At 39.0% G+C, this 21109-nt stretch overlaps 1 protein-coding gene across 5 annotated transcripts in view; it reads right to left on the reverse strand.

The window, feature by feature from the left end:
- Positions 1-21109, reverse strand: part of NR1H4 (nuclear receptor subfamily 1 group H member 4) — a 74201-nt gene that overhangs the window by 34569 nt on the left and 18523 nt on the right. For 2 of the 5 annotated variants that reach the window (XM_053895090.1, XM_053895091.1), the window contains exon 3: positions 5457-5822. In XM_053895090.1, coding sequence (XP_053751065.1) covers positions 5457-5822 — 366 coding nt within the window. Of the gene's footprint in view, positions 1-5456; positions 5823-13043; positions 13180-21109 lie in introns of those variants that run through there. The other 3 variants (XM_019446561.2, XM_019446562.2, XM_053895092.1) reach the window with 3 other exon arrangements.

Consider the following 21109-nt stretch of genomic DNA (forward strand, 5'->3'; position numbering starts at 1 on the left):
ATAGTGTATGATCAAAATTTGGGAGGCCAGATGAATAGAATAACAATAATAAAATTGTAAGAATTCACCAATAAAGCAGCAATAACTAAGGCTTACTGAGCACTCAAGTGTGCCAGGTATTGAGCTAGATATTTCAAAAACAATGCCTCATTTTTTTTTCTTCACAACAACTCAATGATAATAATAATAAGAGTGGACATTTACAGAGGGTTCACCATAGACAAGTACTGTGTTAATTGCTTTACACACATTATCTTCTTCAATCTTCCCACCAGCCTCTAGGTGCCTACCTCAAAGGGATGTCCCAAAGATTAAATGAGTTTGTACATGCAAAGCCTCCAGATAAAGCCTGCACATAATAATCATTTAATATATCTTATCTATGAGCAGCATCACCATCATCCTCCTCTCAAGGTCTTCCTCCTCCTCCTCCTCTTTATTATTATCCTCATTTTATAAGTGAGAAGTCTGAAGCCCAGACATATTCAGTAACTTGGAACAGCTGGGAAGAGAATCAGCCATGGGGGAAGGGTCGGATGATATCCAGGTCATCTGCTGTCAGAATCCCACTCTTGTGATTTTTTAAAAAGTTTTATTTATTTATTTTGAGAGAGAGCGAGAGTGGGGGAGAGGCAGAGAGAGAATCCCAAGCAGACTCCATGCTGTCAGCACAGAGCCTGACCCAGGACTCAAACTCATGAACCATGAGATCATGGCCTGAGCCGAAATCAAGAGTCAGATGCTCAACCGACTGAGCCGCCCAGGTGATTTTTAGAACACTTATTACAAAATGCTTCCAACGCAGTAAAATAGCATAAGCCCCACCCCCTTGCATCACATTCTAGTTTGACCTATAGAGTTCATTAGGGTTATTATCAGATCTCATAAAATCAGACCCCAAAGTCAAATAGGATTTCAGGAGGTTTGTGTGTGAATCAGGGCACCTCAGCCCTGACCCATAAACAAAGTGCCCACTGCAAACACTCTGCATCTATTCTACATACCAGAATAGTTTCTGTAACTATTGAGTCTTTTCTACAACTTCAGAACTAAGTCAGAATGTGTTCGAAAGGACAACAGGTTACCCATTTACTCATAAAATGCCTTTTTATTTTTTTTATTTTTTTTTCAACGTTTTTTATTTATTTTTGGGACAGAGAGAGACAGAGCATGAACGGGGGAGGGGCAGAGAGAGAGGGAGACACAGAATCGGAAACAGGCTCCGAGCCATCAGCCCAGAGCCTGACGCGGGGCTCGAACTCACGGACCGCGAGATCGTGACCTGGCTGAAGTCGGACGCTTAACCAACTGCGCCACCCAGGCGCCCCATAAAATGCCTTTTAAGATTTCTTTCAATTTCTCATTGGTAGGTGCAGACTCCTGGCCTGGAGATGAATGTGACTGACAGTGACCTATTTAAAAATGCGGTCATTTGAAATTTCCAGTCAGATGCAGATCAGTTTTGTTAGTTGAGGCTTGAAGTTTGAATCAAAATTCATCCCCAGACATTAGCACATTTTCGTATGTTCCACTGATAACTGGGGGAAAAGAAAGCTCTTGATTTAATCTAGTGCTGAGCAAATGGCAGTCATTGTCAATGCGTTATACTTGTGTTCTTGCAATTATACTTTTAAAAATGTATTGCAATGACTCTCATTGATGCCATAAATATCTACAATAAAGCATACATTAAAATTAAAATATTTCTAACAGAAACAGATATAGAGACCAATGAAATCAGGATGTTAACCATGATCTTTGCTTTGTTTTTAAGTTTTTAAAAATTTTCTCGTGTGTGTGTGTGTGTGTGTGTGTGTGTGTGTGTGTGAGTATCACAAGTCTGACAGATCTGCAGTGAAGTCTTAAAGGAAGAGAGCTCCCAGGATCTTTAAAATATAAAAATCTGGGGTGTTGGGTAGCTCACTCACTTAAATATCTGACTTTTGATTTCAGCTCAGGTCATGATCTCACAATTCCGTGAGTTCGAGTACCACATCAGGCTCTGTGTGGGACTCGAGCACAGTGCCTGCTTGGGATTCTGTCTCCCTCTCTCTCTGCCCCTCCCCTGCTCTCCCTCTCTCTCTCTCAAAAATAAATAAACTTTAAAAAATCTTATAAAATATAAAAATTTAACTGAATTCTACAAAGACCCTGTTAAATTGATATTATCATTCTTTGCATATTGGAGGCTCAGAGAAGCAAAATAGTCCATAAACTAAGGATTGGCTAGCTGGATATCCACTGTACCTACTTCTAATCTATCATACATTCTCTATCATAAAGGCAAGACATTGGACACAATCTTTCCCAGACTCCCTTGCAGCTAACATTGTGCATATGATTTAAGCTCTTCCAGACACATGCCCTTATAAGACTGTTGTTTCTGCTGGCAAGTAGGATTGTGGAATTGTGCAGCAATATTGGGTTCCAGCTGCTAGCTTAGAGGATGTTGAAAAGCAAGACACAGGGCCTTCATCATGCACATGTACAGATTTAGCTGGCACGCCATGTCTCTAGAGCCAGTGATTATGGTGGAGGCAGCTTCCTGGTCCCAAGATGGCAGCTAAGGTGGTGTCTTTCTGGAACCAACAGTTCTGTGTTAGCTTCCTGTTTCCCCATCTTGTTGACTATAGCAATGGCCCGGGCAGGCCGGTTCTGCAGTGTGTGCACTAAGCATCCTCTTGGAGACTCAGCATAGAACCTGCTCCTCTGCCCTTCCAACTTCTTCTGCATTCATTCCTTACTGCTTGAAGTTTTGGTTTCTGTTTTATTTCACTGAACTCTGACCGATATATTAAGTAACTTGCATACTCAGCCAAGAATTACAGAGCCTAGATTCAATGCATGCCTGTGAACCCCCAAAGTTCACACACTCTCTTTGATGGAAAGTTAAAGAGTAAAACTGACTTTGTATCTTGTAAGCACAGACATGCAAGGGGTGCCAGGTGAGGGGACTGGGTTGGCCAAGCTGTTAGGCCTTCCTGGCATAGGCTCCTGCTTCTTCCCCTTATACTCTACCCTATGCTGTGAACCTCCTACCTATCCACTAAGCCAGGATCATTTTCATTTGTTTCCTCAGGAGAACATATACAGAGCACAAAGGAGCTCATTATTGGTTTTTAGTCACCACAATCTGAGCCTTCAGATCCCAGACACTAAATTTCCCCAAGTTGGGAAGGGTAAATTAAGAAAGAAGAAATTTAAAAAAAAGAGTCAAGACATATATTAGATACGTGAAAAGCCCTGAGTTCTGTCCTTCCCCTCTTCACGCCCAGACTGCATCCTGGGATGCTTGTATTGAAAGATTATAGAAACTCCATGTCATTCAGGAGTTCTAGAACAGAAAAATTCTTGCACCCTTCCCCGGAGACAGCCCGGAGAGGCACCAGGTGTTGCCTGCACACTGGGTGGCAGGGGAGCAGATGAAATGGCTTCATGTTTTCTCTGAGCAGCCAGGTCTTCCAGCACGACACTGCAGGAGCATCGGGAACCCACCCCACCTGAGTTGCAGGACAGCAGGCAGGCCAGACAGGAAGGAGGAGTGTACTCAAGACCCCGGGATGGAGCCTCAGAGACTTTTCCCACTGATCACCGCAGACCAGCTAGAACAACACCCAGCAGATGCTGGACTGTGTTAACAACACTGGAGACCAGAGTCCCACCTGCAGTGCCCAATACCTCCCTGACCCTGGATAATCACAGAATTTAGACAAAACCCCAGAGAAATGTGAGAGGTTTTTTTTGGTGGGGGTGAGGGTGAGAAGAATAATCCTAAATTAAATGAAATAAAGGCTCCACAAGGGCTTGAAACTGAATTCAATCCAGCTACACAAAATGAGTTTATGTTTCCTGTATACATGCCCTGACTCTTGTGCTCTCTCACTATATAGCTTCTAGTTAATAGGCTGATACTCACCCTCAAGAGTCATTGGTCCAGAACAAGGTCAGCAAACTACAGCTAGGCCTATGAGCCAAATTCGGCATGCTGCCTGTTTTTTTTTAATTTCCTTACCTATTTTTGTAAGTTAAATAAAGCCATGGCTATGCCCCTTCTTTATGTGGCTCTGTTTGCAGAGTTGAGTAATCGCAAGAAAGACCGCTAAAATATTTACTCTCTCTTTACAGAAAAAAAAAATTGCATACCCTAATGTAGCACACGGGCTCATCCTGGCCCCATCTCATCTCCTCCCTTGCACTCTGGTCCTTTTGCTCGTACCACTGGGGCAAAGTCTCAAGTCAAAATCAATGAAAAAGCTCTGCTTTTTTTTTTGCTCTTAAAAATTATATCTACATCCAGCTCCAGCTTTTCCTTCCTGAACTTGCCCAAGAACAACTTCTTTTTTGACCACTTTTCTGTCCCCTTCTGTCCTATGACCCTGCACTTTCCTGGTAGCCCCCCCCCCCCCATCTCTGGCTTTCTTCTATACCCTTTAGGGGATTCTCTTCCCCTGCCTGCTTTTAAAGTCGGTGTTTTTTAGGGTTGTCCTAGGCACACTGGTTTCACTCCAGTTACCCTGGATGCCCCAGATTCTTCTCAGGAGGACCAGGTTTCTCTAAGTGCTCATCTGTAAGGAGTTGAGCCGACCCAGGTTACTGACTTCAGGAGTCTATTTCCTTGGCCTAGACAATACCAATACTTTGGCCACTGAATTAGTCAATACTAGCCTTGACCAAATAGCTCAAAGAGTAGAATGATCATTTAGTAGGCAAGGATTAAAAGACATGGTAGCCAAGTGGTTAATAGCAAATGCTCTGGAGTTAGATTCATAAGCTATGCTTTTGAAGCTCCACCTCTAATTAGCTGTGAAGACTTGAGTAAGTTGATTAACTTCTTGTGCTGCACTTTCTTCATCTATAAAATGGGAATGAGCATGAGAACTAATAAGTTTACTACTGAGGTATAACAAATACATTATATAATAAAGTATTATTCTCCTTGATCTTAATTTTAAGAAAAGGAAAAGAAAACAACCTTAGGCTCTGGGTGGCTCAGTCAGTTAAGTGTCCGACTTCGGCTCAGGTCATGATCTCATGATTCGTGGGTTCGAGCCCCACATGGGGCTCTGTGCTGACAGCTCAGAGCCTGGAGCCTGCTTTGGATTCTGTGTCTCCCTCTTTCTCTGCCCCTCCCCCACTCACACTCTGTCTCTCTCTTTTTCTCTCAAAAATAAACATTAAAAAAATTAAAATAAAAAATAACAACCTCCCACCCCTATAAAACCCACAATCCATAAATTCTTTTTAACCATGTGTAAGGTTATAAATAGGAAATAGTTTGTTTATATATAAGCTAAATGCTCTAAAAAGGCTTTTCCTAGAAATCTGTAACAGGTAGGAGCAGAGGAGGAGAAAATGGGAACTTATCTGGAAAAAGGGAAGAATCCAGTCTGAGATATCTCAACAACCAACACAGTAAAACTTGAACAAGGAGAAAATGACCAACCAAAGAATCTTACCTTTGCACCCCTCACAGGTCAGCGCATTATAATGGTATCCAGATGCTCTGTCTCCACAAACAACACATAATTCATCCCCTTTTATTCTCCCCGTTGTTGTACCCATTCGAGCCTTTTTTGTTACAGGAATCTCTGCTACCTCAATCTCTCCCTGGTAAAGAGTCTCAGCTGGCATTCGCCTGAGTTCATATATTCCAGGAGAATACCACTCTTCAGGCTGCTGGGGGTAGAAACCCAGGTTGGAATAATAGGACGATGAGGAAATCTGTGGTTGAACTTGGGGAAATGGAACATTGTTGTATTGTGAGTATGGTTCCACTTCTAGATTCTGTCCCAAAGGACCTGCTGCTTGTTCTGTTAGTACACCTGAACAAGAGTAACAAAACTGGAATTAAGAAGAGACAAAAATTTAACTATATAAATATTAACAACTTTTTTACAGCCGAAAAACACCGTAAAAAGGACTTAATGACAAATTACAAGCTCAGAACAATATCCACAACATAAAAGACAGACAGAAGACTCATATCATTAATATGTAAAGAGCACTTGAAACCAATAAGAAAAATTCAACAGCCTCATGGAAAGAAAAGATAGAGAATATAAATGGACTGCCCGTTTTTAGAAATACAAAGTGTTTTTATAAGCATACAAAAATGCATTCACCCTTACCAATAATTAAATTTAAATTTAAATTTAAATAATTCTCGGATAATTTCAGATGTGTGATGCTTTAAACCATGATAGTAAACATTTTTCTCTTCCTCCCTTTGGACTTCCCTTGGTTAGTCCAATATATAAACTGCAATATAAAATATGATCATGTTCATCCTCAAATGAGTAAAGGTTAAAAATGCTCGACAGAACACACTCTTAGAAAAGCAAACATTCTTGGAGGGTAATTTTTCACTATCTTTCAGCATCTAAAACTCTAATACTCTTTTAACCCAGCAATTAGACTGCAAGGAATTTTTTATTTTATTATTTCATTTCATTTCATTTCATTTCATTTCATTTCATTGAGGGAGACAGCATGCAAGTGGGGGAGAGGACCAGAGAGAGAGAGAGAGAATCTTAAGCAGGGGCTTAAGATGCGGGGCTTGATCCCACAACCCTGGGATTATGACCTAAGCTGAAATCAAGAGTCAGATGCTCAGCTGACTGAACCACCCAGGCACCCCAAGGAAATTTATTTTAGAGATAGGTTTGCATCTGGGTGAAATGTTTCTGTAAAGATGTCCATTTGCAGGAACATCTGTAAGAACTATAATCAGAAACAATTTAAATAGCCACCAATAGGAGTCTGGTTTAATGAATTACACGATGTGATGCACTGAAATACTATGTAAATATGAAACAATGATTTAGATCTATATGTATTGATAAAGAAAGGTTTCTGTGATGTGCTACTATTTGAAAAAATTAAGCTACAGAATAATGCATAGATTTATGTGGGTATTGAAAAAATAATGTGTGTGGTGTATGTGTGTGTGTACAAGGCAGATTTCTGTATGATACAGAAGAAACTGGATGATGGGGACTGGAAAGTGAGATTGTTGACTTGTTCTTGGGATAGGAGGTTGCATAGTATTTACACTGTTTGTACTTTTGCCAAGTATATTTGTATTTTAATCATTATTTTAAAAAAAGGAGGGGCTTTAAAAAAAAAAGAAAAGAAAACAATGCAGTGCCTGGAATTGACTATGGTTCAAATACCAGTCCTGTTACTTATTTTCTGTGTGCATGTTGGCAATTTATTTAATGTCTTTAAGGATCAAATTTCTCTTCATAAAATAGGGAATAATACCTATCTCATTAGTTTGATGTAAGAATTAAACAAGATAATGCAGGCCAAGCACTTTGCTAAATGTTGGGCACACAAGGAGTGCCTGATAAGTTATAGTTGCCATTAAATTATTATTAATAATAATCATTATTCCTACCACCATTATTACAAAATGAGACTTTTATCTATAAAACCTCTAGGTATTAGAAAACTATCAGGTTGTGAAACTGCTTCTATTTCCTAGAAGCATAAACTATGACTCTTTAGAAAATAAAAACATTTAAACTATGCAAAGCACTAAAAAATTTAATAAACACAAATAAGATATGAGAGTGTACAAATGTGTCTGATTCTTCAAAGCATAGTCAGGCAATCCTAGACTGAAATTCCAACTCCATCTCCTATGAAGAGCGGGACTCTCAGGCACTGATGAACCCCAGTTTTGATAGCAGCAAGCCTGAGATGAAAATATCTCTATCAAGGGTTTTGCTGAGGAATGAATGACATAATACAGATTCACAGTTCTTCACTGGAAACTCTTGCTGTCATATGTGTTTTGGAATTCAGAATTGTTTGTGTTTTGGAACAGAATATAGTGCTATTTTTCCCAGCGTGGTCTGGGACAGAACTCAGAATCAAACACAACACTCTTTTCCAGAGTGAAATGTACACATATTCTTACTAAGGAATAAAAAAATGCCATAAATATCCTCACATCCGTTCAGGTCAGGTTTTGCCACCAAAGAAGTTTGTGTCAAACTTTGGATAAAACATTTGGTTTTTAGAGCATTTGGAATTTACAATTGTTGGTTAGGGACTGTGGATCTATGTATCTATACATGTGGAATATTTTGTGCGGTGCTCAAAAAATGATTGTAGATGTGTTGTTATTACTGCTACAACTACTACTGTCAGAAAACTCTTAGAGCTTCCCTCCTAATGCCAGGCACTTGTGTATTTTCATCTCTCTCTCACAAAATCTTAGGAGGTGAGTAACATCATTATCCTTATTTACAAAGGAGTAGCCTGGGGCACAAAGAAGTTAGGCAACTTTACTCCTACCTACCCGAATAGCTAAGATTTGAACTTTGGTAGTCTGACTTCAAAGCATCACTTGTCTCGGATAATTTCAGATGTGTGATGCTTTAAAGCATGATAGTAAACAGTTTTCTCTTCCTCCCTTTGGACTTCCCATGGTTAGTCCCTTCAATGCCTCTGCTTGCAAGTAAGCTGCAACCAGGTGTGCAAGGCTCTGCATGATCCTACCTTTTATTTTCCAGCCATTTCTCATGTTTTGACTTCTCTATTCCTTGAATGTATTGCTGCTTCCAGACTCAGGACCTCCCTTCTCCTCACCCCTACCCTTTCCCCCTGCCCCCCGCCCCCACACGACTCTTTCCTGAGCCTGGAAACTTCTGCAACACAGCCATCCGCTCACAGAGCTTCATCTCACTATTCTCCGCTTATCTCTAAATTTATTTTTCAGTATAAGCTTCTCTTGGGAAGTCTTCCCTGGCATTCTGCTCCTGGGCATCCTGAATCTAGTTACATGGTACTTACCTATCCTCTCTGGGCTGCCCTTTGCTCATCTGTAAAGAAAAGACTTCATGTTGGATGACCTTATAGTTCTTTATATCTAAAATCTCCATAAGTATATGACTAATAGCCTATAGGCATAAGAATTCAGGGATCTTCTACAATGGCAGTGGGGAATATATGCATAACAAAAGTTTGTTAAAAAGAATGCTTTCTGCATTGACTCAGAAAAAGATTGCTGAAGCACAAAGTATACACTATCTGGGCAAAAATTAACTTCCTGTCTTTTATGCCTGACTTCTCCATATAAAACTAGCATTGAATCAGTATATCTGACAGACAAAAAGTTTCGGCAGTGGTGCTTTGTCTTATTACCACAAAATGGAAGAGTATGAAAATATGATATTATCACAGCAAAAAGAAAAGATAAAATATAAGCAAAATCCTGATCTATTTCATAACCAAATATGACTAAAATTTGTAGAATGAATAGGTTTGAAAAGAACTGAGAAGCATTAAAAGCATTAGTTTCACTTACACTTATTCCTAGATTTTGTCCTCCAACTGATCTTACCCCAAGTCAATTACCTGTCCCCAGACCCAGCCCCTCTCTTTCTGTAGGTCCAGCAAGGTTGAGCAATTTGCCTGAGGTCAAACAACCAATTAATGATAGAATCTGGATTTTACAAAATCCAAGGAAATGTGTAGTTTTTTTCTCCTCACGTGACAATTGCAAGATCTCTGAGCACTGTTTCAATAAAACTAATATTATTGTAATCAATAGACACAATATACTCCCAAGTAAAGTCAGAACATGGAATCAGTGTCAAATGTCTTTGGAATCATTTCAAGTAAAATGGAAAGTTTTCACAAAGACATTGATAATATTACATGAAAACAATGAAATGTAAGAATATGAGAACAGCACATCATATTATTAAATAATGTTTCTATTCTCAAAGCACATCCACTTCTAGTATTTCAGTGTCCCCACCAAATCTTGACAGAGGAGAAACAATCAGTATGCAGGCAACTTATAGTAAAAAACCCAGCGTGATCAACATAACCCAAAATAGTGAGATTAGAACAGCTTCCATCATGAACTCACTGACAGGCTTCAAACAACTGCCTAACATTTTTCTTTTTCATTTTTTTCTGGGACTATTAACACCCAACCTTGCTATCTCATGGGTAATTCTGAATATAAAATAAAGTACTTGAGAAAATGTTTTGATATGTTGAATGCCATAAAAAGACATGTTTGCTTCTAAAAGAACCTAGCAAAATCCTGATTTTAATGATAGTTGACTGACAGTTAATTAGTAATTATTAACACTTAGTCTGTTTTAATAACATAAGTTATAGGATACTTCTTTCATTTATAAATATATACTGAACACTTGTTATTTGACAGGAACTGTGCTAGACTCTGAGGATACAACAGTGAACAAGATAGAGATAATACAGACACAAAGGCCCATCCCTTCTCTGTGCATGTGTTTGTGTGTGGAGAGATGTCAAGGGACAAAAACAAGTAAATGAATACCAGAACTTTGTGATAGGACTTTTCACATCAGATGTGGAAGGGGCAGAGAGGTAAGTCAACTTTAAAATATGCTTTCTAAAAAGGTGCATTTATTTCTACTTTAATACAATTTAAAGGGAATATATATATGTATGTGTGTGTGTATTATACATACATACATACATATATATGTATTTGTATGTACATATATATGCATATATATATGTACATATGTATGTATATAACACATATATTTGGATTTATCAGTGCTTTTCTGGAATCAGTCTAACAAGGAGAGGGACAATTTGGATTCCTTTATGACAGGGAATGTTCCCTGAGAGTTTAGAAAGAGCTTTTAAATGACAACACATGAATAGACATCAGGGGAGTCTGAAATCCCCTGCAAAAGGAAAGCAAAACTCTTTTGGGTAGAGTCTTTAGCATTTAATAGTTTTTCTAAAGGAGTAGAATCTGACCGAATTTTGTGAGATGATGGAAATGTTTTATACCTACCAATATGGTAGCCACTAACCATATGAGAATGTGGCTAGTGATATTGAGAAACTGAGTTTGAAGTTGTATTTAATTTTAAATAATTGAAATTTAAAAATTTGTGGCCACATGTGCCTAGTGCCTACCATATTAGACCATACCTCTCCAAGGAGTGTGTGATTGAATCCTTGGGTGCCCAAATGGGAGAATCAGGTTCATGTAATAATGATGGCACTTTGCCATGATCTCAGTTTGTTTCTGAAGAGCCTGGAAAGCGTTCACATTATATCCATTATTTTACTCCTGGCACTATTTTACTCTTGACCATAGTAAACATTTCATGACTGCTTGTTAAAATGTTTCATGCATGGAAAAATTGCCTTCTATGCCTTCCTTTATTTCCTAATCCAATGTTTCTTAACTTAGATGATATGGCTTCATTTGTAAGCTGTCTGCCATTCCTGGCCTTTGTGATGTTGGTGCCTTTCCCTGGCTTGCCAGCTGACCACCTCCTCTGTGAGGCCTGTCCTAGCTCCCCTCGATTAATCTCCCCTAGAATTAATCTCACCTACTGTCTGTACACACTTCTATTGCAGCGCTTAGAAGCATGGACTATTGTTTGACTTGTTTACAGGCTTATCTTCCACGCTAAACTTGAAGTTTAGTGACATACAGGTTTACCAGGGCCCTTCTGCATGCACAAATCTGGATTCAATTCACCTGCAATTTGCTAGATGTATGAATTTGGGAAAGACATTGAACTTTTTTAAGCTTCTCTTCCTTCCTTTATAATGTGGAATAAACAACCTGGGTGAGAGGTTGTAGTACAGGTAAGCTAAGGCAAAGAACATAAACTGCATAGTGCTGGATATAGCATAAACATTCAATACATTTTTTAAAATTTTTTAATGTTTTATTCATTTTCTGAGAAAGAGAGAGAGAGAGAGAGAGAGAGAGCGAGCAGGGGAGGGGCAGAGAGAGACAGAGGGAGACACAGAATCCAAAGCAGGCTCCATGGCCCGGAGCCTGATGTGGGGCTCAAACTCATGAACCATGAGATCATGACCTGAGCTATAGTCAGACATTTAACTGACTGAGCAACCCAGGCACCCTTCAATACATTTTTTATTGTGTGGTTAGCCAGTGAACTCTTTGGGGAATATATTAGGTTATATTCCTCTCCTCTTTTTTTTTTTTTTTTTTTTTTCTCATTCCTGGCACCTTACACACAGCCTGACACAGTACGCCTAATAAATGTCTCTTAAATGGAAATAGTGGAAAATTTGCTTCTCCTGCCTTTCAACTAACTTCCTAAGTACAATGCCAGTCATTTTTGAACATCATATTTAAATAAAATGTTATGCTGCCATGTCTACAATCAGAAATAGGCTCAAAATTATAATTATTGTAAAAATGATTAGAGTTTCTCTTTTAACTGAAAATTTAAAAGGTAAGAGTCTGTTTTGAGAAGAATATTAAAATAGACAATATTACATTATCAGTCTATGTTTTAATTATAATCTGTGCTTTGCTTCAGAGAAAACAAACAGCCTAGGCCTAAAGCTGAACTCTTTACTCATCTAATTTTCCACAGACTTGGGAGAAATCAGCTGTGAAACTAGTTCAGTACATCGATGTTTCTCAATCTCTTTTTATTTTTCTCACCACAACAATAGTTTGAAATACATCTTATATCATGACCCCTGTATACACATAAACATATGTAGAACTAATTGAAACAAAATTTCTATGAAATAACACTTACCCCTACTTCTTGAAGTACACTCTGACATTTCTATTCTATTCTACTCCTATTCTATTCTAGTCTAGTCTAGTCTAATTTTTAATACTGGTTATAAGCCCCAAATAGACTTCATGATCCACTGGGGTCTAAGACATGCCATTTTTAAAACACTGCATTAAATAATGCACTTCAAAGTGTTTTTTCAAGTGTCTACAGGCATTATTGTTAGAACTGTCTAGTGTTTAACTTGAAAAAATCTTGCTCATTTTACATAATATTCAATGAAGAATCTTAAGAAAAAATACTTAGATTTTATCTCAATGAGATATTCACCTGCCTCGAATCCTAAAAAATCACCCCACCCCAACTTCTCACCCAGTCTTCTGGCTCTGACTGAGACATCTTTGACATAGATCTGTTGCTAAAATCTCAAACAAAAGCCCCCACACTTGCTCAGCCCAGTTGTGTAAATTTGACCAAGACCAATTGTGAACAGTATCCTACCTTTATCAGGCTTCATGCTCATCATTTCCATGACAAATCTTGATGATGTGTGGCTATGGCGAGGACTACTTTGAATTGGATATTCTAACCCCTGAAACTGCATTACCATTCTTAGCTTATTCACAGCAACTGAAAATGAGACCAGGTAAGGAGTGACAGAGGCCAGAGGTTGTATGGTTTACTGATTAACTTCATTACAGAGCAGAATATTTGTAAATGTTTATGAGAAAAGTCCTCGATGCCAAGTTGCCTAGTAAACTGGAAACCAGTCTCTTGGCTTAATTTTGGGGAGTACTTTCCAGTTTCAGAACTTAATATGTAGAATAGATTTCTGGTCAGTGGCCCTAAAAGTGGATTTGGGATCAATTGACATGCTCTAGGTCTTGACATTTGTTCCTATCAAAAGACTACAGAATAATTTAATTTTATGATGTCAGGAAACAATAAAGCATAATGCTTAACAGTATAAGGCCAATTGATCTGGGTTTATATCCAGTGTTATTGGTGGAATTGTGTCCCACCCCCCACCAAATTGGTATGTTGAAGTCCTAACCTCATCATGTGACATTATTTGGAGAGAGGGTTTTTATAGAGGCAATCAAGTTAAAATGCAATCATGAAGGTGATCCCTTATCCCATATAACTGGTGTCCTTATATAAATGGGAAATTTAGAACAGAGACAGTATGAAGAGACACAGGGATCTACAAGCCAAGGAGAGAAACCAGGAACATACCCTTCCCTCAGCCTCCAGAAAGAATCAACCCTGCCAACACCTTGATTTTGGACTTTTAGCTTCAGGAATAGTGAAACAATCCATTTCTGTTGTTTAATCCACCCAGTCTGGGACTTCATTAAAGCATCCTTAGCAAACTAATACATCCAGACTCCCTTGGTACTCACTAGCTCTGTGGACCATGGACCAATTCCTGAACCATTTTCTGCCTCCATTTCCTCATCTATAAAGTGGGACTTATAACCATAAAATCTCATAGAGTTAGTATGAGGATTAAAGAAGATAATATTGATGAAATGCTTAGCACAGTGGGTGGATACATTACATTGATGTTATGATTCTTCATCTTTGGACTCAGGTTGTAGGGTGGCTTGCTTACTGAGTAGAAATAGTTTCTACAGCACAACTGGTGGATATCAAGCTTGTGACTGTTGCTTATTTTTTGGAAGAGAGGGCTCTAGAATAGGAATTGGTAGGACTAGGGTTAAGCTCACATTTAATGCAATCAGACACCCTGTATAACCTTAGGCCAGTCTCTCAGCTTCTCTGGGCCTCATTTGTCTACATCAACAGATGGTAAAACATAGATAATAATTCCTGCCCTACTTCCCTCATAGACTTGTTGTGAAGATAAAAACGCAATAAATATGAAAGCTGTTTCAAAGGCAATAGTGATCTGTACAAATGCAGTCATCATTGCCAAGACATTTCAACAGCTTTCACGTGTTTACAAAGTGGTTCCACATGCATTACCTCATTTGATCCTTCTCACATCCTCTGAGGAAGGTATTATATCTGAGGCCCACTATCTTCTACCCTATTTTACAGACTCTACAAGGCAGTGACATTGAGTGATTTATCTAAAGTCATGCAGTTAGTGAGGGATGAAGTTAGAACTTTACCCCAGGTCTTCTGACTCAAAACCCCGTGGTTGAAAAACTGAGGCACACTTGCCCTAGTTGCCAAGAAAGGGGAAAAGAGTGATAATGCATGGGTATGTTTCAGTTCAGCTTGCCAAATCACTTACCATTTGCAAAGCTATTCTCACTCCTCAGTCTACTTCTGATTTCATTCTCCTCTCCTCACAACCCCAGAACTATCCTTGCCTTGAGAGGATCCTGGGTGGAAGAGCTACCCAAAGGATTTAACCAGGACAAATTATCTCTGACTTTTCAATTTTAATAATTCTCTACTGACTTTTTAACTGGTCAAACAAATGGGCTTCTTGCCCTCAGAAACTGCTATACTAACAAGGAAATGAGTAGGACAATTTAGCTGATCGGGGAAACAGTTGTTGCTGAGTGACATTCACACACAATATTCTCATAATAAGGCTGGTTGGATCCCTTTGCTTCTTTCTCAGTGATGACCAACTGCCTCATGTTATTTTTTTTCTAAAAACACATTATTCCCCTGCTGTTCTGTGCACTGAAATAGTAACCACTAGTCATATATGGCTACTTAAATTAAAATTAATTAAATTAAATTAGAATCAATTCCTCAGTTACGCTCGTCTTATTTTAAGTGTTAATATGTGGACAGTAGCAACCGCATTGGACAACGTAGATCTAGAACATTTCACCATCACAGAAAGTTCTATTGGTCCTATTGCATAAGGTACTTGGGAACAATGTGAATGATACATCCTTCCTGGTAAGTCGGAGAATGAGCTACGAAGCCTTGAAATTAGGTAGTCCCAGGTTTTCTGAGAACTATCCTTTAGAGGAGACTTGACCAATATACTCTGGGTGATGTAATCTCATTGGAAAGACCTCCCCTGAGAAGGCGAATGTGAGTGTTCTCTTAGCCTGGATCCTTAACCATCCAATTCTAATTCCTTGTCTTGATTATATTTTGGTTTCCACTTAACTACCTATGGAACTTTAAGCAGATTATTGAACTTTTTAAATCTCCATTTTCTCACCAGTAAAGGAGAATAGTAATGGCATACACCTCATAGGAGTGTTGTAAGAATTAATATTAATGGTGGGGCACCTGGGTGGTTCAGTCGGATAAACGTCCAACTTGGGCTCAGTTCATGATCTCATGGTTCATGGATTGGAGCCCCGCATCGGGCTCTGTGCTGACAGCTCAGAGCCTGGAGCCTGCTTTGGATTCTGTGTCTCCCTCTCTCTCTGCCTCTGCCATACTCGTGCTGTCTCTCTCTCTCTTTCTCTCAAAAATAAATAAAACATTTTTTAAAATTTTAATAAAAAAATAAAAGAATTAATACTAATGGCAAATAGTTACAGAGTACTTGTGATGTGCCAGGCATTCTTCTGAGAACTTGATTAAATAAAGCAAGTCACTTGCATAAAGTTAAAGGACCACATACCAGTAAATGACAGAGATGGACTTGAATGCAGGAAGCTTGCTAACTAATATAGAATAAGTATGATATCTGACATATAGAAAGCACTCAAGAAATAGTAGCTGTTACCATTAGCACAATTCTTTTTATCCCTGTAAGTGTAAAATTTTCAGTCTGATTTTATATTCAACCTTTCTCAGCTTGGTTATTCTGATTGCCCTTGAGATTTGTTTCTTAGCCTACAAGGTTGAGCGCAAGGCCCTGGATGGCAATGGAGTCACCCACCAGTTAGCCACTTTGTAATTCTTCATCCCACTGCATGCCTTCTCCAAACTATTCAGCCCTATCAGAAGAAGCACTGTTTTGTCTACTCTATTTTGTAATAAGGAAAGTCCCTGTCAATACTTCTTTACCATCTTCCATTTCTAAACTCCACCAACAAGGGTTACCAGATCTGAGATTCCTGGGAGTGCAAAATCCAAAGCCATAGTGAATTAGTAAAAACTTAGATATTGCATAAATCTGCAGAAAAGATATGGGTAAGAAACAGTAGTGACACAATATTTACATTACACTAAAACAAAGCTCCCGATTTGTCTGAGCCAATGGTATCTTTTCATCTTCTGTAAACTTTCAGCTTCAATTTACCCATCACATCAGAACTACATTCACTTTAGTTGAACTCAGTGAGATTAAAAAAAAAAAAAAAAAACAAAACCTGAAGTGAAATGTCAGAAATATTCCACAAAACTGCATCTTAAGACCTTTAATTGTATTTTAAAACATCTGACTGACTCTGTAACACCTGAAAGATTCTTTTAATTTAAGCAAAAGACATAAGCAAGAATAAGATTCTAAAATGAATATCTTTTAATAAAAATAGAACTACCCAGGAGCACCTGGGTGGCTCAGTCAGTTAAGCATCTGACTTCGGCTTAGGACATGATCTCTCAGTTCATGAGTTCAAGCCCTGTGTCTAGCTCTATGCTGCCAGCTCAGAGCCTGGAGCCTGCTTTGGATTCTGTGTCTCCCTCTCTCTCTGTACCTCCCCTGCACACACTCTGTATCTCTCTTTCTCTCAAAAGTAAGTAATCATTAAAAAAAATTTTTTTAATAAAAAAATAAAACTACCCAGAGAAAATGGACATAAACAGCTGAGGGAAGCACAAAGTAATGACAAATAGCTAAAGGAAAGGAATTATTCGGGATATGCCTCCTGCCACTTGCTGATCCTCATTCAAAATAGGGCTTTGGAAAGACTATTAGATACAAATATAAAAATTAACATAAAAACACAGATTCCATAGCTATTGTTAGCAAACCATAATACCAAGATGAGACAGAACAAGTGTTTCCTTCCTTAGGGCACCTGGAAATTTATTTCCATGCTGTTGGGTTTTGTTGGCTCCTTGAAGATTCTTTGCATTCAACAATGTTAAGATAAATAGCACTTCCTTCCCTTAATGAGTAGGGTGGTGTTTATCATTTCAACAATTTAAATAGTAACAACTACCTTGAAAACTCTGGATTAATTATGTTGTGTGATGCCTTCAGATTTACAAAAACACTTTCAACACAGCCATTCAATTCTCCCAACAAGCTGTAATGTGTCATTATTATCCCCATTTACAAGGGAGAAAACTAAACTTCAGAGTGTCTCAATTGCCTCTTAGACTTTATTTCTTTAAATTTCATTGCTTATTTCCACTCACAATCAGTGAACTTTTCCCAATATCACTGAGCCAAAAGAACCAGAATTCACTGCACTAAGAACATTAGATGTTGGAGCATAAGACAGTACCTTCTCTTGCTTATGCTGTCCTATTGTTAGAATGCTTTTTTATTCATCTGAAATTTTGTGATTTTTTGAGTTCTTAAGGCACAGTTTGGTAAAAGAATACATAGGTTTTATTTAACATACTATTCACCATGTCAAACTGTGGGAAGCTGTGGACTTTGTCATGATTACCTTTTATTGTGCACTAATTGCATAAAGATCCTGCCTTCTTCATTCATCAGAGAAGCCTTTCTCAACCCACTAAATTAATCTTTGACCAAGTTTCCTGGCTTATAGGATGTCCCAAAGGAAAGGAGACTTATCTCTTTTAGGTCACCATGTCCTTCCATTCTGAGTCCTATATGTGGATTGAGTTACCAATGAGCTAGATTCCCATCTGGATTTGTCAGGGATGTGTGGTAGCAGAATAAATTAAACGACCTCAGAAAGTGATTCCAGTCTCATCTCTACAATTCCATTCTGTCCCAGCTTCTTTCCTTCTTTTCTGCAAGAACCAGTTTAAGAAAACAGAATCTATAAAGCAAATCTGCCCCATCCCCCCTCCAAATCTTAGCCTTCCTTTGAATATTTAAACTGATTTAGCAGAAAAATCACATTAATACTGTATGGCAGACCCCTCTGGTGGCGGTGTCACATCCTGAAGCCCACCCCTCATTTCAGCTGTAGCCACAGCAAGTGATCACACATGAGCTCAGACTCACCTCATACTTAGTCTGTCATTTAAGGATCATGCTGCATATCTTTTTGCTTTCTGCTCAGAACTTCTCCAACACCATAGGAGGGAGACCACTTGGCCTGATTCCACTGGGAGTAATAAAGGCACAACCCACAAGTGCCAGGGAGTTCATGCCCCCAGGGGTGACCCTGTTAGTAACTGCCCCAGTCCCTGGTTCCTCAGAGGACAATCCTCTGTGCTACTCTCAGGGGAATCAAGATCCCCTTGTCCACAACAGGGACCCTCATAACTCATCTCATGTTGGTTTTCCTCTGTCCCCGTTTCATGACTCCAGTCTTTGATTTCTACAACCCAGGATCACCTCTCACATAAACTGCCTGTGCGCAAGTCCTTGCTTCAGGCTCCTGTCTTCAGGGTAACCATTTATACATGAGGAGATGCGCTCCCATCACCTTACCCAAAGCTTCAGAGAGTAAGGGGTCCATAGCCATCTCTAGAAGAGGCTGAAAGTTCTCACTGCAGAGGTAATTAGTGTCACCGGTGCCCATTAGTGAGTACTTATCAGTATTTGCTATATAATCTTACCAGCACCTTCCCACTGTCTTAACATTGGGATTTCATTATGGCCTTTATAGTAACCTGCAGGAAGGAGGACCATGCCCAAGGCCACCTTAGAAGTCACGTCATGTGCCAGATAAGTGCCACTGAGTCCAGGTCACCGCTTTCTAGCACAACTATAGCAACTTGTGGATTCAGATGTTAAAACTAGACAGTGGTTCTAGAATTCCCCATCTAATCATCTCCTTTTACTCATGTTGGTTAATGGGGATGCAGGGTCCAAAACCAGTTGTCTAGACTCTTTCAATGACCCTAAATAAAAATGAAAAGACAAGGCCTTAAAGTCCATTGCAGACGTTGGGCTTTTGCATTTACTATTTCCTCTGCCTAGAATGTTCTCCTTGGCTTCTTGTCTTTCAGTCTCAGCTCAATTGTCAACTCCTCAGAAGCTTCCCTTGGCCACACCAGTTAGAGCAGTCCCATCCTTCCAGTTACTGTGATATCACCCTGTTTTATTGTTTTCATAGCACTTACCACTACCTCATGTTATTTTGTTTATTTATTTATTTGTATGCTTATTGTGAGTCTACCCTCCACTAGGATCTTGCCTGTCTTTTTCCCTGCTTTATTCCAATGCCTGGTATATAGTTGGTACTCAATATTTGGGTGGAAGAAATGATAGCTATCCATATGCTATACAATTAACCTCACTTTCCTTTGTTGTAACAACATGATAGCTGGTTTTCATTACACAGACCATTGGAAAAGAGTTTCACTCTCCAGCTAGTTGAGTCCATGGGTTAATACTTCCGAGTCTCTAGCATATCTCAAAATCCAGGAGTGGTGAGTTAGGCACTGTGGGTTACTCATCCATGGGCCATAGTCTTTTCCCTGGTGCTCTGAATCCTAAGCTCAGGATGGGAAGCCCAAAGAATCCAACAGGCTCATCAGGAGACAAAAGAAGACGGGAGGAGGAATAAGGAAATTAAAATGAAAGTCTCCAGCCACCGCTTTGGTGTACCTTTAGCTCAGATATGTTGTGTGGAGTGAGACTGAGCTCCCAGGAGGAAAGAGATGTGATAAAAATGCTTAGGGCCAGCTCTAGAACTTAATGGAGAAAAGGAAAGCATGTCCCAATGGCCACACTGGATATTAATTTACCAGGAGAGAAGACCAGATGAAGATTTGAGGAAACTGCTCCAGTCAGGAATAACAGCTGTGCTGGTGGCTTATGTGTCTTATACTATGTATTCTCAGAAATCTTAAATGACTGTGTTAGGAAACAAATTAAGAATGTGGTCTAGCAAAGGAGAGCTGGAGGAAAAGCAACACTGAAAGCATGAGTTACAGTGCTTCCTCAAGCAATCATTTCCAGATGCTTCTAACGTGACAGCACCTTCACAAATTTTTCTCTATCTGCTCACATCTTTTTCACCTCATGGCTGATGAGGTGAGCCTTCAATCTAATAATGTGCTTTCTCAGAGATCCTACCATGCAATCATAAAATTTCAGTGAAGTGAAAAAATAATCTTAAGTGGAATTTTCCTTAGTCTATGATATACATGTACAGTTTTAACTATCCTGTGAGTTCTGATTAGTAAGACAAAAATTATAAAGATGTCTATGCAGGTTGTTTTCAGGACTCATAAAAGGGTAGAACAGAAGTAAATGGTCATGTAAATGGACATGGAAGTAGGCACCGTTGTCTTTGAATGCATCCATAGGATGAAGAAACGCCAAATGGAAGCAATAAGATACAGCACTTATGTCCCAGAACTGGCATTTCATAAATAATTACTGCTGCCTTTGGTCTCTCTGAGAGTTACTGATAAATATCTCTTTTTCTCCCTAAACCTCTTTTCTCCTTCCCTTTTATTATTTATTAGTTGGTTCTTATTTAGCAAGTGCATACTAGGATTAGTAAAATATGGTCACTGCCCTTAAATGCTCTTATACTGTATGGTACAGGTAGATATGTAAACAGGTA

This window comes from Panthera pardus, unplaced genomic scaffold, assembly GCF_024362965.1.
Source record: "Panthera pardus isolate Hobbes unplaced genomic scaffold, ASM2436296v1 HiC_scaffold_6, whole genome shotgun sequence".
In the NCBI taxonomy this organism is placed as follows: Eukaryota; Metazoa; Chordata; class Mammalia; order Carnivora; family Felidae; genus Panthera; species Panthera pardus.